The sequence below is a fragment of the Balaenoptera ricei genome, chromosome 12, assembly GCF_028023285.1.
Source record: "Balaenoptera ricei isolate mBalRic1 chromosome 12, mBalRic1.hap2, whole genome shotgun sequence".
Taxonomy (NCBI): domain Eukaryota; kingdom Metazoa; phylum Chordata; class Mammalia; order Artiodactyla; family Balaenopteridae; genus Balaenoptera; species Balaenoptera ricei.
The window spans coordinates 19,055,834-19,066,882 of NC_082650.1; the positions used below are offsets into that span (position 1 = coordinate 19,055,834).

Here is an 11,049-nt window from a genome sequence, read left to right on the forward strand (position 1 = left end):
TACTCCACAAAAATTTTGAGTGTACTTTTCTCAAATTATTTATCCCATATAAGGCTAGGAATTCCTTTGTCACATAAATATCTAAAATTAATCAGTACCTAAAGAAGCCTCTTCCAAAGAAGAATCAAGTAAGTCCAAGTCCAAAACCATAGCACGGAATGCAAATTTGAGGTTGGGAAGAGGTTTTGCTATTTGAGCTTTTTTCATTAAATGCCATAAAGAAACATGAAAAACCTGAAAAAGATAAAAATGCACTAGTATATTTTTTAAATCAAGAAAATACCCTTACCTGGCCAGAGAGGCTCTAAAAAACTTCAGATACTCTAAAAATAAAAACTATGTATTTCTCAGATATACACACCATCTAGCAGAAGACTCTTTGCAGACTCCCTCATCCAGTAAGAGACGAAAATTATTTATCATTTGACTAATTTTAACTTAATAAGCTTTAATCACCACAACAATGTTTATAATGTACATTCAATTAAAATATAACATTAAATGGATTGAGGAGATATAGTGTAAGATAAAAAATAAGGTTCTTATGCCTAAGCAAGTCAAATACCAGATTTTTTTTATCCCAAGATGCCACCCATTATAAGACACACTATTAGTTCCTGTGCTTCAAAAAAGAAGATATGTCACTCAAAGTTTTTAATCACTTTCTTGTCACTTAACGAGTATTTACTTCCTATTGAGAAAGCTCTTTTAAATTTATTTAGGCATAACTTTTTCATCATGTATCACACTTAAACGTACATGAAAAAGTAAACTACATAAACTGGTTAAGTATTCTGAAAACTTATTCATACTCAAACTCCTACTCTTGTAAATCACTTTTTGTAAACACTAAACGTGTGTTTTTCTATGCAGTTTAGTCCTTCGTGTTGTCAAAAGCTTTGAAGATGCACCATTGCCTAAAGAGTATTCTCCTTTTGTTCCTGGGGTTTCTCTCAAGCCACCGACCCTCATTCAGGAAGTGCTGATGCTGACTTGTTCTTGATCTCACCAAAGAGGACCGCTGGAAGGTTTTTAGACCACATCCAGAACACATATTCCTTCTTCCAAGTTTTTTTTCATGGCTTTTATCCTGAAATGCTGATGGATTCCATATATCCAGTCTCACCACTGGGAATAACAACCAGCCACTGCAGATTTCTGCTTGCTTACTTGTAGCTATTTACATGTTCACAGGGAGTAAAGTGCTTGGTGAATTAGGTAGGGCTCCTGGGGCACCATCTGTGGTGACTTTCAGCCAGTCATACCTCTCCCTCTCTCTCTTTTCCTCAGCCATGGGGGAGTCATTCTGGTGTGAGGAGAACCCCTTTCCCTTCACATTTCTTTGAGAGGCTCTACCATGCCATTTAATTCTCTTCCCCTAAGGATTAGGCTTTTGTCAAACATATTTCTTTTGAAACGGAGACGATATGAATTCTTATGAACAAGTCCATGTCCATGTGTGTGCAGAGAATTGTGGAGGTCACTTGGCCAGCAATGATTGTAAGGAACCACCAATGATAAGACACACTCTGATTTCATTCTGATGTTAAAGGGGAAAAGCAATGTTCGTCTTAGAATTGGTGAAAGACAGTGCTCTGCAAAGGCATATGACTATTGCATTTCCTGCTTAGTCTACATTTTCTGACAACTCCTCACCTCTCTTCATATGTATAGAAACAGGGACCTAGTCCCACAGTCTGTATCTGTACCTGCCCCATCAGCTAGCAATGGTGGACAAGCCTGCGAGCAAGCATCTAACCCAAGCTGAGCAAATCTTTGTCACTTCGGCCAATATTTGTTTTTTTTAATTTTTATTGGAGTATAGTTGATTTACAATGTTGTGTTAGTTTCAGGTGTACAGCAAAGTGAATCAGTTATACGTATACATATGGCCACTCTTTTTTAGATTCTTTTCCCAGATAAGTCATTACAGAGTATTGAGTTCCCTGTGCTTCGGCCAGTAATTTGACACCAGGATCAAGGTATTCTAAACTGGCCTTGTGTGAGAAAGCAATATAAAATTCAGGAGCCATGTTTTCCATGATGTGAACTTAAGAGGACAGAAAACATGTTTACAAAGAGAAAAAATGGAGAAGACAAGTTCTGAGGGCCTTCTTTTCCCGCTTTAAAGTTCCTCACTGAGTCATTCCTGTTCTTATGTGTCCAGAAGATGTCCCTGTATTGTTATAACAGATCAACACATCCAGCTCCTTGTTGTGGCTTAAATAAGCTAGATGTGTCCTCATGACATGCTAATAAAATGCACTAAATAGTTCAACATCTAAGGTAAACATTTTTGAAAAAATCATGCTAATGTTAATCCTCATACTCTCTGTTACAAATTAGTGTTCAGAGTCTTTGGTGATACTGACATTTGGGAGTGCTTGAGTCTGGTCTACACGTGAATATTGATGACAACAGTGAACTCAGAACCGTGGGCAGTAAGTGGCCAGTACTCTTAATCCTTCATTAAGACACATGCATGCTAGAGAGCGGGGAATAAATCTTACAGAGATTCATGGACTTACCACATCGGTGGAGATTTTAGGGGTCCAGAGGGCTAGGCATGCTGGGACATCCTCTCTAAGGTAAAGGATAAGACATAACTAAGAAAGAGGCCAGTACTTGCTGGTCCTCTCTGCATTTGGGCAGTAGAATATTCTGCTTTGGGGAGTATTATTTCAATGCATTCATTGAGTGACTCCGAAGACCATCAGCTTTGAGTGGGATCCAATGCAAGAGAGGCATCTGCAGGAAATTTGAGCATCCCAGGAAAGAAAGAAAGATCACCTGGTCCAATTCTGTTGTAAACATGCCACTGAAACACCTCCCAGCAAATGCACAAATGTTATTTACTACTGAGAGAATCCTTATCTATGGGGTCCTTATAGTATGATGCACCTCATCTGTCTAGAACTGTTTACAGTAGACATATTTGGAATCGATTTATGGAGCATGGCTCTCTGAAAAATGTCACATAACTGTGTAATATACAAGTAAACAATGGAGATGTTTCATTACCAAAATAGCTCCCTTTTGTGTAAGTGATACATGCACAAAGACCCCCTACATATTAGATCTGGGCTAGCATCAAAAGGCCTATACAAAAGTAATCTTCATAGCAGAGATGGTGACGATGAATGGGCCCAGCAGTATGGGCTCTCTTTCACCCAGGCTTAGCTGTCTCAACTGTCGGTCGCAAAAACTGACTCATTATTTAATATGGTATCATCCTCCAGGGTGTACAGTCAGTTACTTCATGACAAGTTGATATCAGTGGACTTCTGTCAAGGAGGGGTGGGCAGTGATTCATCCTTACTAGACTTGAGACTTACCTCAAATATGAGTTTGTTTTCCCTGTATTTGGTGCCTCTGCCAGCACTGTTATCTTAGGGGTTACAGAGACATGGATCCAGCCTAACATTCCCCTTGGACCAAGGATCAAGTTATACAGTGAACATTTAATCACTGGGGAATGTTTGAGACTCACTGGTCCTAACATATACCATAGAAAGAATTGATAAAATTCCTGGCAGATTGAAAAGGCATATAAAAGGCTCAGCTAAGAAGCCAGCCTGGTGATGACATCCTGCAAAACTGAGGCAGTATCCTCCAGAATACAGAATATTTGTATAAAACCAAAGATCAATACACAGTACTATGACTGTAATAGCTATAATATACTGGCCTGAGATTCAAAAATTAGAAGTAGGAGTGGCCTCTCTCACCATCATTTCCAGTGGTCCATTTTCAATAATCAGTGTTCTCTGTCCCCACAACGGGGAGTTTCTGTACTGGAGGACCTAATTCCTGGGGGTGGATAGCAGGAAATATTTTCACCAGGGAACACAGTATGATTTACAATAAACTAAACTCTGATATATTCCTAGTTGCTTTGAGATCCTCATCCTGGTGGACAAACAGGAAAAAAGAAACTAATATAATGGAGTGGTGGGAGAATTCATCCCGCTTGTCATGAGGAGCTAGGTTTCTGCTACATAATGGGGACAAGAAGAATTATGTCTGGATTTGCTGGGACACTTGTTGGCGCTTCCACAGTGAATGCTTAATTACAACAATCTCAGCCTGATAAGAGTAAGGCAATCAAGGTCTGTACCCATCAAGATTGAAGGTCTGGGGCACCAACCAGGCAAGCAACTAGAGCAGCTGGAAGAAAGGGAAATCTAGAATAGGTGGTAGAGGAGAGATGTTGACTACCAATTATGGCCTTAGGGCCAGCTGTAACAGTGGATACTACAGCTTTCTTGTTATATGGTAATTTGATTATTTATTTATTTTTAGAGCTTATGGCCGCCGCCAAGAGCCATCTAGAGCCACCACCTTGAGGACTGGAGGGACAGAATTAACTTAAGGACCAATCAGACTAGTTAAAGAGGTAAGTCATGGCAGATTTTTGGAGATTGCTCATGCCCGAGGTGAGTGGTTTTCAACTGGGAGTGATTTGTGTCCCAGGTAGGGTTGACAGATAAGATACAAGAAACTGTAAGGGCAAATACCAGTTTAAACAAAACAAGACAATTCTCCTTAAGGAAAATAAGGGAAGAGACTCTTCCCCTCCCTCTTCTTGGAGCATTCACTTTAGAAAACTTATAATTTTAGCTTCTCTCTCTCTCTTCTTCTTTGAAATATATGTAAATATTTTTAAAGGCTAAATAGGTATCTTGCCAGCTTTAAGATCCAGGAATATCTTTCTCAAGGACCTGGAAGTCATCTCTTTGAAATGTAATCATCAAGGAAGATAGCACCCCAATCCCCCAGTTTCTGTGGAAGGGGAGGAACCTAACCTTGGTGGGAGCCTCCCACCAACTTGGAAAAATACCTCCTGCCATAAAGGCATGAGAAGTTTATGTTTCTTTTGGATAAACTCAGTTAGCTAATGCAAATGGTCACTCCAAATAGCAGGTGAACTTAGGATTCACTCTGTGTAACAAATGGTGCCATCAAATCCCTTTACTTAAGGGACTAATTATCATTTATCTTGAGAACATGTAGGTAATGGGCAATATCTGCTGGGCTATACAAAAGGGTGAGGTTTCTTTGGCTCTTTGCTATCTCTTTAGCAGATTGCCCTTGACGGGTATCACATTCTGGTTTAACGCTTATTCAACAATCTTCTGTTTCTTCTACCTTTGTGGAGGTTTTCCTGGTTTGAAGGAGATTCTGTTTTTAATTATCTATCCCCAACAACACCTTATACCCAGTTAAAGTGGAATAACAGGGAAAATAAATTTTTAGTGTAATTTTTAACAGAAGTATGTGCTATATATTGCACATACTGTTTGTTTATATGAAATTAAATTTTAATTGGGTGAAATGACTCTAGACAGAGACCTTGCACCCTTCACAAACATTAACTCAAACGGACAGTAGACTGAAATGCAAAATGCAAAAGTATAAAATTCCTAGAGGATAACATAGGAGAAAATCTAGATGACCTGGGTATGGCGATGGCTTTATGGATATAACACTAAAGCCATGATCCATGAGAGAAAGAATTGATAAGCCAACTTCACTAAAATTAAAAACTTCTGCTCTGTAAGGAAAATGTCAAGAGAATGAGAAAACAAGTCATAGACTGGGAGGAAATATTTGCAAAGGAATACTTAAAACTCAGTGATAAGAAAACAAACAACCTGATTAAAAATGGGCCAAAGACTTTAACAGACACCTCACCAAAGAAGACATACAGATGGCAAATAAGCATATCAAAAGATGTTCCGTATCATATGTCATCAGGGAAATGCAAATTAAAATGAGATACCACTACACACCTATTAGAAAGGCCCAAATCTGGAACAATGACAACATCAAATCCTGACTAGGATATAGAGCAACAGAAATTCTCATTCATTTTGGTGGGAATGAAAAATGGTACAGCCACTTTCGAAGACAGTTTGATAATTTTTATAAAACTAAACATACTCTTATCACATGATCCGGCAATTACACTCCTTTGTATTTACCCAAATGAGCTGAAAACATATGCCTTCACAAAAACTTGCACACAGATGTTTATAGCCACTTCATTCATAATTGCCAAAACTTGGAAGCAACTAAGATGTCTTTCAGTAAGTGAATAAATAAATAAACCATGGTACATCCAGACAATGGAATATTATTCAGCATGAAAATGAAGTGACCTATGAAGTCATGAAAAGACATGGAGGGAACTTAAATGTGTATTTCTGAGTCAAAGAAGCTTATTTGGAAAGACTACATACTTTATGACATTCTGGAAAAGGCAAAACTATGGAGACAATAAAAAAGATCAATGGGTGCCAGGGCTTGGGGGAGGGGAGAGATGACTAGGCAGAACACACAGGATCTTTAGGGCAGTGAAACTATTATATATGATATTACAATGATGGATACATGTTATTATACATTTGTCCAGACCCACAGAATGTACACCAAGAGTAAACTCTAGTGTAAACTGTGGACTTTGAGTGATTGATGTATCAATGTAGGTTCATCGACTGTAACAAATGTACCACTCATGGGGGGTGTTGACAAATAATGGGGAAGGCACGTTGTGGCATCAGGGGATAAATGGGAAATCTCCATACCTTCTGCCCAATTTTGCAATGAACCTGAAACTACTCTAAAAATTAAGTCTTTAGTAAAACAAATTTTAACGGGGTGTCCTGTATTTTAATTTCCGACTCTAGCAACACTGCTCCCCAGGGGACACTTGACAATGTCTGAAATCATTTTTAGTTGTCACAACTGGTATTTAGAGGGTGTGGGCAAGCCATGCTGCCACTGACAGGTCAGGACCACAACAAAAATCATCTGACTCAAAATGTCAGTAGTGTACAGGGGGTACCACAAAGTTGTTTTGCTTCACTCCCTCAAGGCTTTCAGTAAAGCCAGGATGCTGCTCAACCCCAAGAGAGTGTGAGGAAATAAATACCCCTGAGAGCACCCATCCATCAGGGGATAAACGTTACAGTCGCCGCATCCTCTAGGGGGACCTTTCTAAGGGATGTCCTACACAGTTTATCAGGATTCCCCGGAGCACTGAGCCCCAGTAGCCCACAGCAATAATCACCACATCCTTTAATGAATATCCTCCTCTTTCTCATGTCATTCTTCCTACTCTCTCGTTTCTGCTTGCTGACGTCACTTCCCAAATAAACTGTCTTCATCCAGAACACTTTCTCGGCTGATTTTGGGGGTCATCTAATATGAGAAACATTATTACAAACACAACATCCTCTCCTAGGAACATTACAGCCTGAACACGCTTACCCGGAAGTGCTGTGCGGTTAGTCTTTTATCCTGGAGGGGAATAGGGTAGTGAGCTGTTTGTAGATCCCTCAGGGCTGCAGAAAGTTTAGCCTTATCTTCGAAATAAGCAATCCCATGTCCAACAGCTTTCAAAATTGTTAAAGCCCGCTCTGTAAATCGGTAGCTCTCCTGTGAAGACAAAGGATAGCGGTCAGCCTCCCTTTTGCTTATTTAGGTGTAACTAGGCTTCCAACAATTTAATTTCTGTTCATATATTAAACATCTGTTATATGACTGACTCAATAGTTATTTATGGAGGACTTACTTGATCAAAGCATTTTGCTAGGTGCTATGGTCTGAGGGATATAAAACAAGGAACATGATTCCTGCTCTAGTAGGAACGCACGGAAACAACACCTACCTCACTTTGGGGGCCAGGGGAAATTTCTCCACAGTATGAATATCCAGCCTTTGTTCTGAAGAGTGTCTAGGAATTAGTCTGACAGCTGTGTGGAGTTTGACGACTGAAGGGCAGAGAAGTGCTCAGGGAGAGAGCAATAAAATAAAAAAGACAAGACGGTAAACTAGCGTGGGCTGCTGGCTCCCTTCTGCTATAAACTCGGAAGAAGCGATAAAAACAAGAAGGAGATAGGGATGTCAGGAAGGAACTTATTTTTTTAAATGGAGAAAACACTGAGGTGTTTGCAGATTATCTTGACTCGTGTGTGGTGGGTAGTTGGTGGCTGGTGGAGAAGTTACTCAGAGCAGAGGGTGCTTGGAGGAAGCATGACGAGGGTCAAGTAGGAGGAAAACTTTGTAAAGTCTGTTTTTGCCTCTTTCCTAGGGGCACCATGGTGCAATCATTGCTCCACGGTTCCCTGCAGAAATTTTGAGGAATGGCCCAGCAGGAATGGCATGAAAATGGGGTGAGAAACTGTTGAAAACAGATGAAACTGACTTGCCACCTTAACACATTTACTTCTTGGTGACCTTCTCCCAACCTCCCCAAAGCCTAGGGAAAGTCTCTTCTTAATGGTGTTTCTCCCTGAGATAAAACCATGACCAGAAAACTTGTCTGGTTAAATGGTAGTATTGGGAATGATCATGTATGGCTCTGAGGAGCTTGAGTCTCTCTGTTCTTGGACCAGTCTATATCCCCTTTTGCTTCTTCATTAGAACCGAAGAATACTGGGGCCTGGATGTAAGCCTCAGTAATTTTTATAAGATGGAGGAGTTGGTAACGCCAGGGAAATATGGGTTCACAGACTAAAATAACTAAACACTTAGGGAGTTAAATCACCTAAAGAAAGAAACAAACTGCTTCCCTGTCTTGGCTATTGTAAATGGTGTTGCTATGAATATCGGGGTGCACGTGTCTTTTCGTGCCTTTTGAATAAATGTCCAGGATATATATCCAGGAGTGGGATTGCTGGATCATATGGTAGCTCTATTTTTAGTTTTTTATGGAACCTCCATACTGTTCTCCATAATGGCTGCACCAATTTACATTCCCACCAACAGTGTAGGAGGGTTCCCTTTTCTCCACACCCTCTCCAGCATTTATTATTTGTAAGCTTTTTGATGATGGCCATTCTGACTGGTGTGAGGTGATGCCTCATTGTGGTTTTGCCTTCCATTTCTCTAATAATTAGCAGTGTTGAGCATCTTTTCATGTGCCTGTTGGCCATCTGTATGTCTTCTTTGGAGAAGTGTCTATTTAGGTCTTCTGCCCATTTTTTGATTGGGTTGTTTGTTTTTTTGACATTGAGTTGTATGAGCTGTTTGTATATTTTGGAAATTAACCCCTTGGCAGTCACATCATTTGCAGATATTATCTCCCATTCCATAGGTTGTCTTTTCATTTTGTTGATGGTTTCCTTTGCTGTGCAAAAGCATTTAAGTTTGATACATGCACCCCAAGGTTCATAGCAGCACTATTTACCATAGCCAAGACATGGAAGCAACCTAAGTGTCCATCAACAGATGAATGGATAAAGAAGGTGTGATATATATATAATGGAATATTACTCAGCCATAAAAAACTAAAATATTGCTATTTGCAATAACATGGATGGACCTAAAGAATAGCATAGTGAATTAAGTAGACAGAGAAAGACAAATACTATATTATCAATTTATCACTTATATGTGGAATCAAATAAATAATAGAATGAATCTATTTATAAAATAGAAAGACTCACAGACATAGAAAACAAACTATGGTTAACAAAGGGGAAAGGGGTAGGGGAGGGATAAATTAGGAGTATGGGATTAACAGATACAAACTACTATATATAAAATAGTTAAGAAGCAAAGATTTACTGTATAACACAGGGGACAATATTCAATATCTTCTAATAACCTATAATGGAAAACAATCTGAAAATATATATATATATATAACTGAATCACTTTGCTGTATACCTGAAACTAACACAATATTGTAAATCAACTACACTTCAGTTAAAAAAGGAAGAATAAAAAAGAAACAAACTGGGTAATCCATGCTATCTAAAGCAGAGTTATTATTTTTTCCAAGAAAAGACAAGAATCTAAAATAAGCAGGGTAGGGACATCGACATAGAAGGTGGGCTTCCTGATCTTCCTCTGTGTCTGCTGAGCAGGAGGCAGAAGACTGATGAGAGATGGCGCAGAAAGTGAAGAAGCAGCCATGGGGAATCCTGCACAACCACTGCCTGGAGATGCAGCCATGCATGACTGGAGCATGTCTGGGCCATGGAAACATGAGCATGAGGGAGCTGGTCTCGAGCCGTCTTGTTGCTGCTCTGGCCAAGAGGTTTACTGACTGGCTAAGTGGATCTCATCTCACTAACAAAGCTGTGTTATGTGGGATGGATTGGAGGGAGCAAGTAAAGCTGAATTATGTAGTGGGAAGGCTCTATGAATATATCTGCCCCCAAAATGCACATGCCCGTGTCTAAAGACGTCCTTTAGAGGACATCTAAACCAAGACAGGACCTCAGGGAAAATGCTGGACGCATTTACCTCTCTCTTCTTTCAGGCCCTGTCAGAACAGAGGAGCAAGAGAAACTAAGAAGAGGTCAAGAGGAGAAAGAGGAGATGAAGAAGTGACCGAACCTTCCGTGGATCCTCTTGCCTTGAATCCCAGAGACCCTTCCTTAGATCAAGGAAGGGCAAAAGGAGCATATAATATATCAAAATTGTACACTGTATTAAAAGGGACTTCACTGATCCTATATAGCTTCCAAAGGACCAATAATAGAATGGGATCTGCCTGAGGTGTTAACAGATGTGAAAGGGGATTCAACAGAGCAGAGGTGAATAAATAAAATAAAATGAAATAAAATAATTTTATTTGTATCCCTACAGAGTTTAGACTGTTTATTAGCATGTCGTATTGGGGAATTTCTTACAGAATATACTTAATAGTTTTAAAAAGTAAAAAATCGGTAAGTTGAAAACAAAATAGCAATGTGATTTAGTTCAAAATCTTTGAAAATAAGGCACAAAAAAAAATCACAGTTACTCAAAGATTTACCAGCTCAAAGTTGGGTAGCACAACATCTTCATCCCCGACGACAAAGGTCACCGTGCTGCAGATGTGTATGGAGTGGCCCACGGGGGAGTATGCGGTGAAGAGCAGCATGTGTCTCCTAAAGAGAGTGGACACTGTATGAGGACCGAGGGTTTCCTTTGTTGTAGTCCTTGCCTCTGTTACCTTCTTGATGATTCTTTGTGCTCAAATGAAGTCAAACGTTAGTAAGGGCTGAATTTTGTAACACAGATGAGGTAAAGACTGATGAATTTTTCACTCTG

General features: G+C 39.6%; 1 protein-coding gene and 1 long non-coding RNA gene across 2 annotated transcripts in view; one reads left to right on the forward strand and one right to left on the reverse strand.

Annotated features, from left to right (window-relative positions):
• ADGB (androglobin) overlaps positions 1-11,049 on the reverse strand; it is a 159,239-nt gene that overhangs the window by 48,883 nt on the left and 99,307 nt on the right. Inside the window, exons 20-22 of the mRNA XM_059941038.1 lie at positions 10,772-10,886; positions 7,273-7,440; positions 99-234 (exon numbers count right to left, since the gene is read on the reverse strand). Coding sequence (XP_059797021.1) covers positions 99-234; positions 7,273-7,440; positions 10,772-10,886 — 419 coding nt within the window. The remainder of the gene's footprint in view (positions 1-98; positions 235-7,272; positions 7,441-10,771; positions 10,887-11,049) is intronic.
• On the forward strand, positions 2,326-10,549 carry LOC132375855 (uncharacterized). Its single transcript, XR_009506136.1, has 3 exons — positions 2,326-2,441; positions 4,303-4,396; positions 10,274-10,549. It is a non-coding gene; the product is annotated as an uncharacterized LOC132375855 (long non-coding RNA).